This window comes from Cetorhinus maximus, chromosome 13 (genome assembly GCF_964194155.1).
Source record: "Cetorhinus maximus chromosome 13, sCetMax3.hap1.1, whole genome shotgun sequence".
Classification (NCBI taxonomy): domain Eukaryota; kingdom Metazoa; phylum Chordata; class Chondrichthyes; order Lamniformes; family Cetorhinidae; genus Cetorhinus; species Cetorhinus maximus.
In genome coordinates this window covers 11,791,517-11,808,714 of record NC_135891.1, presented here as the reverse complement: position 1 = coordinate 11,808,714, position 17,198 = coordinate 11,791,517, and the positions used below count along the sequence as shown (strand labels likewise).

Sequence of the window (17,198 nt, the reverse complement as noted above, 5' to 3'; positions counted from 1 at the left end):
AATCCTGTTGTGAAATAGTTTAGCGGCCACTACTGGGAATAGGCAGGCACTGCAGGAATTGCCAACCAAGAGTGAGTAGTCTTAAATTACTCCCTATTATGACTTTAATGTCTTCAGTCAACAAAATGTTGACAAAACATTTGCTGGTGCAGGCTAAGGAAGGAGAGGGACTAACATTTTGACTTAAATACCATTTTCAACTTAATTTAAAGGGCAAAATGTTTCATCCAAGAAGGACATCAGACTTGGAAACTTTAGTATAAATCTGGGTTTGGCCAGAATTGTAGACCCAATGTTTCACAGGCTCCTCTTCTACAAGATGATGAGATAGGACAGACTGGGCCAAGGTGACCAGACAATTTTGTGAAACCAGGTAAAGGAGCTCATGACATTCAAATTATAGTCCCAGGGAGATGATGGTAGCTGAATGTATCATCTCATCTTGCTTTATAGCCATGCAAGCCAAAATTAAGCCAGAATTTAAAGTAACAGGAATAGGGATAGTGCCTTTGTCCTAATGCTACAATGACTATGCAAATAGAGATATTGGAACCCATCTATCCAAGGGATAGGAAATAAATTCTCCACCCAATGCAGACAATGGTATTTAGCTATTGGTGGGAAAGGAGGTAGGAAATTCTTTATGGGCAAACTATTGGATGATTGTTATTACTGAGGTTTGGGTCCTTCAATGTACTTTAAACACTCATGCAGGATAAATGGTGCACATACTGTGGCTGCACAAACTGTGCTCCTTCCACTGTTTGAAAGTTGATGACTAAGATGTGTGTTACAAACTGCTCAAGGGCTGAAATGCAGTGTGACTGCACAAATGGTCACGCTTCTCTCTGCATTGTAAACATGGATTCTGTGGATAGCTGGGTCATTACAAAGCTGTAGCTTCACGTGTCCGCCCTTTTCTATGGAGTTATGCAAGCACGCTCCTCAAGATCAAGTCTAGACGTGCTCAACGGGTGTAAATGCTTAACTGTAGACCACTGTGCGAAGGTTGCCTCATCACTGATATGGCACAAAGTAATGATATGAATAACACACTCATATTATATCAAGAGTACATAGGGAGTGTGCTATTCAGCCCCTCTAGCCTGTTCTGCCATTCAATCAAATCATGGCACCCACAAAATCTCAGATCAACATCTGATTTTGGCCATGCCCATTGATGATGCTGACTCATCCAGGGGTACAGTTCTATGAACACTGACAATTATCCAGCACCTTGCAAAAGGAAAAATAGTCACTTGTCATCAGAAGATTAAATTTTGGAGGGAGGAGAGTGGAGGAGGGGGAACAAAGGGTTGAGAGCAAAATCTCATTCCCTATATGCAAGCATGGTAAGGATTACAGAAGCTGACTTCTCACCAACCATCCCCTCCCCAGCCCCAGAAAAAAAAAGACCGATTATGAACAAAACCTTTCATTTTTAAAAAAAAGTGTTTAAAATTTCAATCTCCACCCCCTCCCAAAAAAATTCTCAAAACGGCATTACACCCATAGCACTAAAGCAGCCAAAGTTGGCCCAAAAGAACACAGTCACATCAAACTCGATTTAAAGCAACACTGAAATGTACAGTCTGGCTAACCAGGAGCAGCTTATCTCATTTAAGACAACACACAACAAAAAAAATTACAAGCAAGTAATTACAAGTAATTTTAAAATTCTCCCCTGGCCAAGCCGGTAAGAGGAAGCCTTCCCCCCCAGCAGCCGATGTGTTGTGTTGGATTGGGGCTCTGGCTGTCTTTAAACTCAATTATGTTGGAAGCTACTATGACTTAAGTTCCTACCCGAAACGCAATGCGGTAAAAAAAACATGATGTAATGCGCTCTCTCTCTCTGTTTTATTGACAGTCGGGGACTCAGTCCTCACCTGTTAGCAGCAAGTCTGCAGAGCGCAGCCCTGGGCGACCAGAGTCGGCGCAGTTAATTGATCAGCACCCGGGGAGGGGCTGCACTGAAACTACACTCCCTGGGCGTGGGATCACTCCATCCTTCACACAGCGTCCAATTCCCTTCCACTTGGATCCGTGTGCGCAGTAAATCTGAACTAGCAACAAAAGAAGCAATTCAGGAATATCCACCGACCTTTGCAGAAGACTGGTCTTTAAGGCAGTGAATGGTGGGGGCTGAGAAAGGTTCCCGCAGAATGATGCAGCACGGAGGGAGGCCATTCGGCCCATTCCCCTGCGCCTAATTCCTCCCGCTCCCCTCCCCCCCACAGTTCAGTAATTCTTTCCTCTTTAGCTCGGTTCCGAAGTCACGTTAAAAACATATCTTCCTTTTTTTTAAAAAAAACTGCTTAACATTCATCCCATCCCTCCAAAAAAGTTTACAGTTCAGCTCTGATCATAGCAAGGGAAGGTCACTTACTGGTATCTTGTTAGGATGCTGGTCTCTGATCTGTTGAACTTCTTTAATTCGATCAGCTGTACCACAAATAAAAGAAAAGCAAGGCATATCATTCTGAACTCGACTGTCACTGGGAAAGCCGATTTCTTTAATTCAATTACATAGAAACAAGTTAGGTGCATCTCAAGCGATGCTTGGGTTATTACAGGATACAGTGTGTGTTGCTTGCAGGTTGCACAGAGTCAGGGCCTTGAGTGAGCTCAGTCCAGTTCTTTAGCACTAGTGGAGAGGATCAGGGTCTTTTCCTTAAGACAGGTAAAGTGGGTGGTCTAGGGAGGTCACTGGACACTCCACGAGGGTAAGGTGTGGGCATTGTTACATCCTCTCCGAGCACTAGCAAGAGCTTAGGTTCTCCCTTGGTCAAACTGATCGAGATCAGTTCAGCTGGGGGAGCAGGGTGGGTCTGGAGAATGGGGCCCACAACACCAGTTGTGCATACAGCTCCTGCATTGCCAGCTCATACTGGCTACATCCTTGTTTCTTTGTTTACATTCCTTTGCAAACAGGGACCGTGTCGTTCCACATCAGAAGGATGCATTTGGGAGCAAGGCAGAGGGGGTAAGGGAGGTTCTTCAGGGGCTCGGTAGCCTCCAGATCATCACCCAGGAAGGCTGAAGTGAAGGCAAATACATCAACAAAATGCAGTGAACAATATGACTCAACAGCATTTACAGTCTTGGCAAAAATAATTGCAACTCCCAAGTAATTAACAGGGCCATGTCCTATTTAAACTTGAGTAAAACTTTCCCAATCTTTCAGAATTTTTACAATGGATTTGGTAAAATGTAGTAACATCTGGCAATTATACAATAAAGGACAACTGCCTCCTTGTAGTTGAAATACTGAATCACTGACGAGCAATATTACAGACAGAATTACAAAATTAAAGAGCATTAAGGTTTTAGTGAGCGAGGAATGTGTTTACACTCCTAATGTGGAAGGAAGGGGGAATAAGGTACAGTATTGAAAATCACAATCTAGTTAATCTAGTAAAAAACTTACATTAGAAACTGTCATGAAACTGATTTGTGTTTTGCCCAAGACTGGAAACTAAGGACCAATATTTGACATTTGGATTCATATTTAAGAAACAAAAGCTAATGGTCCAATTCCCCTAGAGGCAACCCTTCTTAAACTAGGCCTCACTCAGTAACTGACATAGAATAATTATGGTTTCAAAATCCCCCCACCATCTTTGACATATTAGTTGGGGAGAGCTCAAACTATTTTTTCTTCAATGTTGGCACCATCTCAATAGATGAAAACAAATGGGAATCTGTCTCTCTGAAGCAATCGAGGCCGAATCCTAACCTGCTCCTGTACTCTTAACTAATAACAATAAATACACATTGTGTATCACACCATTTGTCACACCCCTTTAACTTAAACTGGCTTAATATCAGTTTTTGAAAATATTATAAATTAGCTTTTTTAAAAAAATGTAATTAAATTAATGCTTCAGCAGTTAAATGTATGGTAGAAAAATTACACCTTGTTAGTTGCTATTTTGCTTTGCAAATTAATACCAAACATGTAACTGAAGATAAATAGAAAATAATCTGCCGTTATTTTCACCAAACAGGGTACAAGTTGCCCTTGGAAAGTAAATACACAAGAGCGTCTGGGCTAAATGTAAAAACAGCATATCATATACAACAGCTGTAAACCTCCCTAACGTTTATTGTAGTACCCTGGACAAATAATTTAGGTTTTTGTAAACGCTCATTTCTAACATTATAATTAAGACCAGATTATTGCAAGGGAAATGACAATTTGACTGATTTTCTAACTAAATTTCGCGTTGCTGGTTAAAAAAACGAAGAGATCTGTAAAGGTAAAGGAGGAGGCGAATTGTCTTTGTTATTAAAACAGTGTTTGAAAGGATGAATTTACGGTAAAATGGCTTCCAATGTGTGAATACAGCAACAACAACAAAATCCACATCCTTCAGAAAGCTCTGTCCCAGGGTTTGTGATAAAGGTAAGCTCCGGGCACAATTGCAGAGATTGCAGATCAGTGATTCACAATGTTCAGACTGAGAAAAGGGATGAAAAAAAATGATTGAGATTCATTTCAACAGAGATGATAAACAGAAAGATGTGTGCGTTTGGTTGGTAATGCATTGTCCTGAGGCTACCCGTGATCTCAGGGAGAGAGCTTGAGAGCTTTCCCTTTGTTAGGCACTTTGGAGACGGTTTCTTCCTTATTGCCTGCGACTGATCTCTCTCTCTCTCTCTATTTCTCCTCTTCCACCCTCCCCCCTTCCTGGCCCTGATCTGCCTGTCCTCTTAGCAGCTGTTTAAATGAGTCCACACCGGTATCACCCCCAACACAGTCAGCTGAGAGAAGGTCAAAGGCAAATAAGAGAGAAGAAAAACAGCAACAGCCCCGCAGAGAAAGGAAGCAAGGAGAGAGAGAGAGAGAGACACGCACAAACAAGACACACGCCAAGACTTCTTCCCAAGTGCTACATTTCTCCCTTTCTGTTCCTTCCCCGGTCCTTTTTCGTCTCCTCTTTTCCTCCCTTTGTAGCTCAATCACTTACCGAAGCTTCTCCTCTGTTTGAATGACTTGTCAGAAGGCATCTTTTGGGCAGGAGAACCCGAGAATAATCAGCTAAAGCGGACGGTGCAGTTCCTGATGTGTCCAAACACAGAGCGATGTAACAAACCGGATCACGTGAACACTTTGACGTCAACGCAAAAGATACTTAAGGGGGAGGGCGCAGGGAAGCAAGTGACATGTTCGCCGATGTTTATTTCCCTTTCACAGCCACCATAAAAGAAAAGGTGCCAAATCAAACATCGTTTTGTTTTCGGTTGAAGTCCAGCCGTTGAACTGTATTCGAACGACACACAACAATCTTAATATCTTTCAAACTTACCTAGGTCATATTACATTAACGGCAAATGGGATTGTTACAGTTATCCTAATGAGATCTATAAAGATTTTAACCTTGGTGGGCAAGAAGTTTATACCTTGAACGATTGCAATTACGAAAATTGTACAGCTACATCGCCAGTATATCCTTCATAGACACATTGAATAGTTTTTGTCCCTCCACCTTATTTTATTGATTATTTTAGTTTAAGCGTTTAGTTTTTTTCTCTGGTGACTCAGTATTTGCATTATGTCACAGACCGTTGCGGGTTGTAAATCAACACTTCGATACGATACTAATAAATGGCATGACTGAAGATTAACATAGAAAAGATCTTTCCATTTGTGGGGGAGATAAGAAGAAGAAAACACAAATGAAAGAAAATCACTAATCAGTCCAACAGAGAATTCAGGAGAAACTGCTTCATCCAAAGAGTGGTTAGTTAGGAATGCAGAACTCGCTACCAAAAGGAGGCCAATAAATAATATGGCTTTTTGGGATGTGAGTGTCACTGACAAGGCTTGTTGCCCACCCCTAATTGCCCTTGAGAAGGTGGTGGTGAGCCACCTTCTTGAACCACTGCAGCCAACGTGGTGGAGGTACTGTACACCCACAGTGCTGTATTTCTGCAGAAGCTTGATACAACTGACTGGCTTACTAGGCACTTCAGAAAGCGGTTAAGAGTCAACCACATTACTGTAGATCTGTAGCCACGTGTAGGCCAGGCCAGGAAAGGATGGTGCATTTCCTTCTCTGAAGGACATCAGTGAACCAGATTTTTTTTTAATGACAAAACAGCAGTTTTGTGACATTATTAATGACATCTTATTCTAGATTTACTAATGAATTGAATTTAAATCCCCCCAGTTATCTGTAGTATAATGGTGTGTTTGGCAGACTTAGGGTTAATGTGGGACTGTGGGAACAGTTCTGACAACGTAGTGATGTAGAGAGTCACATGACAGTAGGCTGTGTGTAAGAACGTCTGGAAAGAGCCAGAATGGAGATAGCATCCATGGAGATGTATATTTTTTTATTTATTCAGGGATGTGGGCTTCGCTGGCTGGGGGCCAGCATTTATTGTCCATCCCAAGATGCCCTTGAGAAGGTGGTGGTAAACTGCCTTCTTGAACCGATGCGGTCCATGTGGTGTAGGTACACCCACAGTGCTGTTAGGAAGGGAGTTCCAGGATTTTGACCCAGCAACAGTGAAGGAACAGCGATGTATTTCCAAGTCAGATGGTGAGTGACTTGGGGGGGGACCTTCCAGGTGGTGGTGTTCCCGTCTATCTGCTGCACTTGTCCTTCTAGATGGTAATGGTCGTGGGTTTGGAAGGTGCTGTCTAAGGAGCCTTTGTGAATTCCTGCAGTGCATCTTGTAGATGGTATACACTGCTGCCACTGTGCATCGGTGGTGGAGGGAGTGAATGTTTGTGGATGTGGTGCCAATCAAGTGGGCTGCTTTGTCCTGGATGGAATCAAGCCTCTTGAGCATTGTGGGAGCTGGACTCATCTAGGCAAGTGGGGAGTATTCCATCACACTCCTGACTTGTGCCTTATAGATGATGGACAGGCTTTGGTGAGTCAAGAGATGAGTTATTCCTCTCACGATTCCTAGCCTCTGACCTGCTCCTGTAGCCACAGTATTTATATGGCTAGTCCAGTTCAGTTTCTGGTCAATGGTAACCCCCAGGATGTTTATAGTGGGGGATTCAGTGATGGTAATGCCATTGAACATCAAGGGGTGATGGTTGGCTCTCCTGTTGGAGATGGTCATTGACTGACACTTGTTTGGAGCAAATGTTACTTGCCACTTGTCAGCCCTGGCCTGGATTTTGTCCAGGTTTTGCTGCAATTGGACATGGACTGCTTCAGTATCTGAGGATTCGCGAATGATGCTGAACATTGTGCAATCATTAGTGAACATCCCCACTTCTGACCTTATGATGGAAGGTAGGTCATTGATGAAGCAGCTGAAGATGGTTGGGCCTAGGACACTACCCTGAGGAAAACCTGTGGTGATGTCCTGGAGCTGACATGACTGACCTCCAAGAACCACAACCATCTCCCTTTGTGCTAGGTATGATTACAACCAGTGGAAGGTTTTCCCCCTGGTTCCCATTGACTCCAGTTTTGCTAGGGCTCCTTGATGCCACACTCAAATGCAGCCTTGACGCCAAGGGCAGTCGCTCTCACCTCACCTCGGGAGTTCAGCTCTTTTATCCATGTTTGAACCAAGGCTGTACTGAGGTCAGGAGCTGAGTGGCCCTGTCAGAACCCAAACTGGGCATCAGTGAACGGATTATTGCTAAGCAGGTGTCGCTTGATAGCCAGTGCCTGTTGATGACCCTTTCTATTACTTTAGTGATGGTGGAAAGTAGGCTGATGGGGTGGCAATTGGCTTTGTCCTGTATCTTGTGTACAGACATACCTGGGCAATTTTCCACAAAGGTGGGTAGATGTCAGTGTTGTAGCTGTATTGGAACAGCTTGGCTAGGGGTGCAGCAATGTCTGGAGCAAGTGTTCAGTACTATTGCCGGAATGTTGTCAGGGCCCATAGCCTTTGTAGTATCCAGTGCCTTCAGCCATTTCTTGATACCATGTGGAATGAATCGCATTGGCTGAGGACTGGCATCTGTGATGCTGGGAACCTCCAGAGAAGACTGAGATGGATCATCCACTCGGCACTTTTGGCTGAAGATTGTAGCAAATGCTTCAGCCTTATCTTTTGTACTGATGTGCTGGGCTCCTCCATCATTGAGGATGGGGATATTTGTGGATCTCCTTCTCCAGTGAGTTGTTTAATTGTCCACCACCATTCACGACTAGATGCGGCAAGACTGCAGAGCTTAGATCTGACCCATTGGTTGTGGGATTGTTTAGCTCTGTCTATCACTAGCTGCTTATAGTGTTTGGCACACAAGTAGTCCTGTGTTATAGCTTCACCAGGTTGACACCTCATTTTTAGGTATTCCTGGTGCTGCTCCTGTCATGGCCTCCTGCACTCTTCATCGAACCAGGGTTGATTCCCTGGCTTGGTGGTGATGGTAGAGTGGGAGATGTGGCGGGTCATGAGGTCGCAGATTGTGTTTGAGTACAATTCTGTTGCTGCTGATGGCCCACAGCGCCTCATGGATGCCCAGTCTTGAGTTGCTAGATCTGATCGAAATTTATCCCATTTAGCATGGTGCTAGTGCCACAATACACGATGGAGGGTATCCTTAACGTGAAGGCGGGACTTCGTCTCCACAACGACTGTGCGGTGGTCACTTCTACCGACATTGTCATGGACAGATGCATCTGCGGCAGGCAGATTGGTGAGGATGAGGTGAAGTATGTTTTTCCCTCGTATTGGTTCCCTCACCACCTGCCGCAGACCAGTCATTTAGGACTCAGCCAGCTCGGTCAGTAGTGGTGCTACTGAACTACTCTAGGTGATGGGCATTGAAGTCCCCCACCCAGAGTACATTCTGCACCCTTGCCACCCTCAGTGCTTCCTCCAAGTGGTGTTCAACATGGAGGAGCACGGATTCATCAGCTGAGGGAGGGCGGTATGTGGTAATCTGCAGGAGGTTTCCTTGCCCATGTTTGACCTGATGCCATGAAGCTTCATGGGGTCTGAAATCAATGTTGAGGACTCCCAGGGCAACTCCTTCCCGACTGTATCCCACTGTGCCGCCACCTCTACTGGGCCTGTCCTGCCAGTGGGATAGGACATACCCAGGGATGGTGATGGTAGTGTCTGGGACATTATCTGTAAGGTATGGTTCCGTGAGGACGACTATGTCAGGCTGTTGCTTGACTAGTCTGTGAGACAGCTCTCCCAATTTTGGCACTAGCCACCAGATGTTAGCAAGGAGGACTTTGCAGGGTCGACAAGGCCTTGGCTGCTGTTGTTGTTTCCAGTGCCTCTATTTATATAGTTATGGGTTACCAATAGATGGTTTAGGCTCAACCACACAAGCCTTCTGGTGTCTTAGTGAGACACTAAACAACCTCACAACACTACCAAGGTGTGATTTGAACTCCAGAACATTAGTCCAGGGCTCTGGTAACATTCCTATTAAGCTATCATACTCTTAAGAGGGCGGCTAGATAAGTATCTCTGAGAGGAAGGAATAGAAAGTCATTCTGACAGAGGGAACATGTGAATTAGATGCAGTAGTAGGCCACTCGGCTCCTTGAATATGCTCCACCATTCAGTAAGAACATGGCTGATCTGATTGCAAACTCAACTCCACATTCCCACCTACCCCTGATAACTTTTCACTCCTTTGCTTATCAAGAATCTATCTAGCTTTGCCTTAAAAATGTTGAAAGACTCTGCTCCACTGCCTTTTGAGGAACAATTCCAAAGACTCACCACCCTCTGAGAGAAAACATTTCTCCTCATCTCTGCCCTAAGTTGGTGACCCTTTATCTTTAAACATTGACTCACTCCACCTCAGAGATGAAGTGGAGTGAGATGAGGTTCATTTGGAGCAGAAACGCCACCACATGCCAGTTGGGCCTGGCCTGTGCTATTCCTGCTGGAATTGCTATGTAAATCTAGATGTTTACTCCTCTAAGTTCAGATGCCATCTTCCAATCTCACACCGCCCACAACCTACCCTAGCACAGAAAGTTCCACCATTCTCATTATCAATATTCAATCTTGTTTAATCTGAGAATGAGAATTCACTGGTGGGGAATTGTTTCATCCATGCCTTATGTACCAGTTTTACTAGTATTTGGTTCTTTATTGTAAAATCTGGAATATAAATAAGAAGTAAGATGAATCTGTAATCCACACACTGGGTTTTACAGAAGGTCAGTGTGAAATTTTACCATGCTCACAATGGCAAGTTATGTTTAGATGAATTTGGCATCATCATCTGGTGCAAACTTGGCATTGTCAGACCCTCCATGATTAATCATCCTTCTCACAAGGCAGGATGTGTGTCCGCAATGGTGCAATGAAATTAGTGCCAGGCTTCACTTCAGGTAGAACCATCAATTTTTAAAAAATATTCTTTCAGGCAGTGATGAACTTAAAGGTGTGCCACTTGTTAATTGTGCATTTATTGTGGTTAATTCTATTCAGGCGATGGGCATTATTTGGGGATGCACTTGAGCCCTTATATAATATATATAGACTAAAACTGTGGTGGTTGGGTTAGGATGTGTATGCTTATCATGAGTAACTCTGTAAATAAATGTGAAAGTGCATAAAGGTTGGCTCCAATTCTATCCTTCATCACAAATAGAACATCACTGGTGTGTTCACAACTTGCACAAGTGGCAAAAATGGTCAATGGGAGGTTCCAAGTGGAAGGAAGTAAAGTCTTGCTTTTATGTAGCACTTTTCACAGACAACCAGACATTTTTACTTAGTTCTGTTGAAGAGTCATACGGACTCGAAACGTTAACCGTGTTCCTCTCCGCAGATGCTGCCGGATCTGCTGAGTTTTTCCAGGTATTTTTATTTTTATCTTAAAGTGCTTTACAGCCAATGAAGTACTTATTGAAATGTCGTCACTGTTGTACTGTAGGGAAAGCAGCAGCAAATTTGCGCAGGGCAAACTCCTGCAAACAGCAATGTGATAAAGATTGGATAATTTTTTTTGTGATGTTGATTGAGGAATAAATATCTATTTGCCAGGACACTAGAGATAACTACCCTGCTCTTCTTCGAAATAGTGTCATGAGATCACTTACACCCTCCTTATTAGGCAGATGGGGCCTTGGATTAACGTTTCATCACAAATAACTTCACCAAAGGCAGAGTTGCTAAAAAGAAAAGACTTGCATTTATGTAGTGCCTTTCACAGCTGATTAAGTATTTTTGAAGTGCAGTCACTGTTGTAATGTAGAAAAAGCAGCAGCCAACTGTGCACAGTAATCTTCCACAAACACCAAAGTGATAGTAACTGGTTCTGATGGTCATTGAAGGATAAATATTGCCCAAACACCAGAGATAATTTCCCTACTTTTCTTCTAAATGGTGACATGGGATTTTTTAATGTCCATCTTGGTTTAACATCTCATCTGCAAGGTTGGTTACAGAATATCACTGTGAATTAAATGGCTAGTTATAGAGAATCACTGGGGATGGAATGGTTACAGAGAATCACTGCAAATGGAGCCATTATACAGAATAACTTGGGATGGAGAGGTTACAGAGAATCACTGAGGATGGAGAGGTTATAGAGAATCACTGCGATTGGAGCGGTTATAGAGAATCACTGAGGATGGAGAGGTTATAGAGAATCACTGAGATTGGAGAGTTTATAGAGAATCACTGGGAATAGAGAGGTTATGGAGAATCACTGGGAATGGAGAGGTTATGGAGAATCACTGAGATTGGGGAGGTTATAGAGAATCATTGGGATTGGAGAGGTTATGGAGAATCACCAGGAATGGAGAGGTTAAGAGAACCACCAGGAATGGAGAGGTTATAGAGAATCACTGAGATTGGAGAGGTTATAGAGAATCACTGAGGATGGAGAGGTTATAGAGAATCACTGGGGATGGAGAGGTTATAGAGAATCACTGAGATTGGAGAGGTTATAGAGAATCACTGGGGATGGAGAGGTTACAGAGAATCACTGGGGATGGAGAGGTTATAGAGAATCACTGAGATTGGAGAGGTTATAGAGAATCACTGGGGATGGAGAGGTTATAGAGAATCACTGAGATTGGAGAGGTTATAGAGAATCACTGAGATTGGAGAGGTTATAGAGAATCACTGGGGATGGAGAGGTTATAGAGAATCACTGGGAATGGAGAGGTTATAGAGAATCACTGAGATTGGAGAGGTTATAGAGAATCACTGGGAATGGAGAGGTTATAGAGAATCACCAGGAATGGAGAGATTATAGAGAATCACTGAGATTGGAGAGGTTATAGAGAATCACTGGGAATGGAGAGGTTATAGAGAATCAATGGGGATGGAGAGGTTATAGAGAATCACTGGGATTGGAGAGGTTATGGAGAATCACTGGGGATGGAGAGGTTACAGAGAATCACTGGGATTGGAGAGGTTATAGAGAATCACTGAGATTGGAGAGGTTATAGAGAATCACTGGGGATGGAGAGGTTATAGAGAATCACTGAGATTGGAGAGGTTATAGAGAATCACTGGGGATGGAGAGGTTATAGAGAATCACTGGGAATGGAGAGGTTATAGAGAATCACTGAGATTGGAGAGGTTATAGAGAATCAGTGGGAATGGAGAGGTTATAGAGAATCACTGGGGATGGAGAGGTTATAGAGAATCACTGGGGATGGAGAGGTTATAGAGAATCACTGGGAATAGAGAGGTTATAGAGAATCACTGGGAATGGAGAGGTTATGGAGAATCACCAGGAATGGAGAGGTTATAGAGAATCAATGGGGATGGAGAGGTTATAGAGAATCACTGGGGGTGGAAAGGTTATAGAGTATCACCGGGGATGGAGTGGTTACAGAGAATCACTGGAATGGAGTAGTTATAGAGGATCACTGGGACAGCATGGCATGTTGCCAGCCGTTCGCCTGAGGAAAAATATAAAAGGTGAGGGCAGGGAAGAAAAAAACTGCTGATAAAAAAATAGAATTTCAAACAACCACTCTGCATTATCCAGTGTGGTGCAATAATTCTGACCATCAACATACTAATAGTGTGATACTTATGTGGCACATCACGATGCTTCATAGAATGAATTATGTTTGAAGTGCAGTGACAATAATATTATGCTAAAAGATTGACCTCCTCTAATACATCAACCCTAAAGGAGGGAGCAATCGTTTTGAAGCTATAGTAATTAATGCGTGTGCTTGAATACAGTAAATGGCACATTGTAGCATTGAAGCATTTGCACTGTGCCACAAAGCACTGAAGTAGACATCAAATTCTCATGGCATCCTCATTTCACAGATTGAGTTTCTAAGGAGGAGGTTAAATTCTTTGCTTGCTGGACAAGTCGGAAGCAGGCAGTGAATTAAACAATAAAGCAAAGCACTGCAGATGCTGGCAATCTAAAACACAAACACAAAATGCTGGAAATATTCAGCAGGTCACAGACCTGAAACATTAACTGTTTTTCTTTCCACAGATGTCTGCCTGATCTGCCGAGTATTTTCAATATTTTCATTTTGAGACTGCCCACTGTCTTGGCCAGTAAGTGGTGGAGACAACAACAATATCAACTTACATTTACCAGATGCATTTAACACAATGTTCTAAGGTGCTTCAGAAATAAACATCAGGAAATGAGCTAGGAATGGATGCCTGAAAACCTGGCTAAAGAGATGGATTTTGAGAGGGATTTTAAAACCGGAAGATCAGTGGTGGAAAGATGGAGAGATTCTGGGAGGGAGTTCCAGAGAATAGGTCAGAGGCAGCTGATGGCAATGGTGAGGTGAAGAGGTATGGGAATGCACAGGATCCAAAATCAGAGGAGTTGAGCATTCAAGAAGGATTATAAGTCTGGAGAAGTTTGTGTAAAATACATGTTTCTACTCGTGAGGGAGCCCAAAATTAGTGAAATACTTCCGAAGTGATAGAGGTATTCAAAATTATGAGGGTTCTAGACAAATTGGATAGGGAGAAGCTGTTCCCATTGGAGGGAGGATCATGAACCGACATAAGGTGATTGGCAAAAGAACAAACAAAGATGAGGAGAAACATTTTTACATAGCAAGTGATTAGGAATGCACTGCCTGAGAATGTGGTGGAAGGGGATTCAACTGTGGCTTTCAAAAGGGAATTGGATAAGCACCTGATGAGAGAAAAAATCACAGGGCTGTGGGCAGCTGGTTAGGTCAGTTGGCTAGATGGCTGGCGTGTGCTTCAGAATAAGGGCACGTGTTCAATTGACATTCCATCTGAGGTAGTCTTGGGACCTGCCTCTTCACCCAACTCCCGAGCGTAGAAGACAATAACAAACCACCACTGATTTAAGAATTGCCAAGAAAACAGCTCAGGAGAAAGCAGCAGCAGACAATGAATGGAGGACCTGCCTTCAGGCACAGCACACATTACATAAAAACAGAAAATGCTGGCAAAACTCAACAGGTCTGGCAGTATATGTCAAAAGAGGAAACAGAGTTAATACCTTCAGTCTGTCCGCAAGCATAATCCAAACCTCCCTGTCGCTTATCATTTCAACACACCACCCTGCTCTCCATGCCTATCCTTGGCCTGCTGCAATGTTCCAGTGAAGCTCAACGCAAACTGGAGGAACACAACTAGGCGATGGGGTAAGTGTTGCAGACCCAATTGTTGATTCTGAAATTTCAGTTTCCCATAAAACAAGTGCCCCGTGTGAGGCTCGAACTCACGACCTTCAGATTATGAGACTGACGCGCTGCCTACTGCGCTAACGAGGCCCTGAGCACATCATCCAACTAGGCACTTTACAGTCTTCCGGACTTAATATTGAGTTCAACAATTTCAGATCATGAACTCTCTCCTCCATCCCCACCCCCTTCCCGGTCCCCTTTTTTCCAATAATTTATATTTTTTTTACAACTATATTTTTTTCTTTTCCCTCCTATTATTAAATTTATTTTGATCTATTGTTTCATCTCCACCTTTTAGCCCATTTAGATCCCTTCCCCCCACCCCACCCGACCCGACCCGCACTAGGGCCACCTGCCACTAGCCTGTCCCCATTAGCACATCCTTTAGATAATATCACCACCATCAACACCCCTTTGTCCTTTTGTCTATGACATCTTTGGCAATCTCTTCTTGGCCTCCACTGGCCCCCTATCGAGCTCTCCTGTCCCACACCCTTCTACCAGCTTATATTTCATCTCATTTCTATATGTCTTAGTTCTGATGAAGGGTCATACGGACTTGACACATCAACTGTATCCCTCTCCGCAGATGCTGAGTTTTTCCCAGGTATTTTTGTTTTAGAAACAGAGTTAACGTTTCGAGTCCGATATGACTCTTCTTCACAACTGAGGACATAACATGGGGCATGGGGAAAGGGCAGGGAGTTGCTCTTGCACAGAGCTGGCACAGCTATGACAATCCTCCTTCTGTCCTGTGACCATTCTGTGATGTTGTTGAGTTTCCAGTATTTATCCTCTTGGCAGACGCTGAGGACCCTGCAGTTCCCTGAGCTGTTGTCACTCCACTGTAACTCTAATAACATAGCAACGTTTGCATGGACTGTCACAATCTCAGGACCTGAAGCTTCGCCTATAGTCAGGGCCTCGTTAGCGCAGTAGGCAGCGCGTCAGTCTCATAATCTGAAGGTCGTGAGTTCGAGCCTCACACGGGGCACTTGTTTTACGGGAAACTGAGATTTCAGAGCCAACAATCGGGTCTGCAACACTTACCCCACCGCCCCCAGTGTGGTAATCTCGGGGTCCTTTCTCCCTGTTCGGTGGCTCGAACTGCAGACAGCCGTAAAGCCTGCTGATCTTTCTTTCCATTTTACAATTTATTACTTTCACTTTGCGGATCATTGCAACATTTACCTATGACACCAGTGCCCCAACCTTGTGTTTCTCCACCTCATTGCATTTAAAGCTGACTTGGGATGCTCTTCTCCGCCGATGCTGCCGGACCTGCTGAGTTTTTCCAGGTGTATTTCTGTTTTTGTTGTGTGATGTATGATTGCCTTGGTAGTAGCCCCACAGGCACGAACTGACAATTGCCCCCCTTTCCCTCCCTGACTGCCCTCTCTAATGCCCACTCGCTGACCCACCCTCTCCATTACCCCCTTCCTGATGACCCCCCTCCTCACTGACCACTCTCCTCCTTAATGCATACACCATTGCCCATTCCCTGAGCCACTCTATTTTGCCCCCCTCCCTGAAGCACACCCCCCCCTCCACTTTCCTGGAACCATCTCCATTGCCCTCCCCATTGACCTGCTTTCTCTCTTCCCTCCATCCCCTTTCTCTTTCCATTGCCCCCTTCAAGGACTTGATGAGTTCCTGACTTTCCCACATCCGACCATAGAACTCTAGGCTCTAGGACTCCGCGGTTCCCAACCACACCCCCCCCCCAAACCATTAATGCCCCCCACCCCCGAAATGCCCCTTCCCGAGCCGCTGGCTCCCGAGTGCACCGCCCCACGGCTGCACACAAACACTTGGGAAGCTGCAGTCAGCCGGTGCTGTCGGTCTGACTCCTTTATCGCTCCAACTCCAAAAATATTGCAGCCTTTACATTGAATATCCCAGAGCCTGAAGCCGCTTTGCTGCCGCTACATTCAGAGCCTCGTTAGCGCAGTAGGCAGCGCGTCAGTCTCATAATCTGAAGGTCGTGAGTTCGAGCCTCACACGGGGCACTTGTTGTTTTTTTGTTATATAGCTAAAGGTCAGCCCTAATTATTTTTGCACAGCAGCTGGCGTCTGGCTGTTTCGTCCCTAAAACGTGTGAAATACATACCATAAGCCCTGTAACTGTAGAATAGTTTTATTGCCAATTTCTTAAAAAAATAAAACAGAACAATTAATTAGCTGAATTCTTTCAAGAGACTAGCTGACATTACCTGAAATGAAAACACAAAATTGCTGGAAATATTCAGCAGGTCTGGCAGCATCTGTGGAGAGAGAAACAGAGATAACATTTATAGTCTAATATGACTCTTTTAGCGTTCTAAAGAAATGTCATATTGGGCTCTCTCCACAGATGCTGCCAGACTTGCTGAATATTTCCAGCATTTTATGTTTTTATTTCAGATTTCCAGCCTCTGCAGTATTTTGCTTTTATTTAAACTGATATTTACCTGCTTGGCAACAATTCCTATTTGTGAGTCTCAAGTTAAAAAAAAACTTGCATGTATATAACATCTTTCACAACCAGAGGATGTCTCAATTAAGGGCTTTACTCCCAATTAAGTTTCCTTCAACAGCATCTTCCAAACCCGTGTCCTCTATCACCTAGAAGGACAAGGCAGCAGATGC

General features: G+C 44.0%; 1 protein-coding gene and 3 non-coding genes across 4 annotated transcripts in view; 2 read left to right on the top strand and 2 right to left on the bottom strand.

Moving 5' to 3' along the window:
- The window catches only part of LOC144688424 (microtubule-associated protein 1 light chain 3 alpha), a 32,714-nt gene extending 27,585 nt beyond the window's left edge, over nt 1–5,129 (bottom strand). The window contains exons 1-2 of the mRNA XM_078554935.1: nt 4,971–5,129; nt 2,387–2,442 (exon numbers count right to left, since the gene is read on the bottom strand). Coding sequence (XP_078411061.1) covers nt 2,387–2,442; nt 4,971–5,010 — 96 coding nt within the window. The 5' untranslated portion in view covers nt 5,011–5,129. The remainder of the gene's footprint in view (nt 1–2,386; nt 2,443–4,970) is intronic.
- Nucleotides 5,130–14,584: 9,455 nt separating this feature from the next.
- Nucleotides 14,585–14,657, bottom strand: trnam-cau (transfer RNA methionine (anticodon CAU)). Its single transcript has one exon. It is a non-coding gene; the product is annotated as a tRNA-Met (tRNA).
- An 834-nt stretch (nt 14,658–15,491) lies between these two features.
- Nucleotides 15,492–15,564, top strand: trnam-cau (transfer RNA methionine (anticodon CAU)). The gene has a single exon. It is a non-coding gene; the product is annotated as a tRNA-Met (tRNA).
- A 942-nt stretch (nt 15,565–16,506) lies between these two features.
- trnam-cau (transfer RNA methionine (anticodon CAU)) lies at nt 16,507–16,579 on the top strand. The gene has a single exon. It is a non-coding gene; the product is annotated as a tRNA-Met (tRNA).
- Nucleotides 16,580–17,198: the final 619 nt, after the last annotated feature.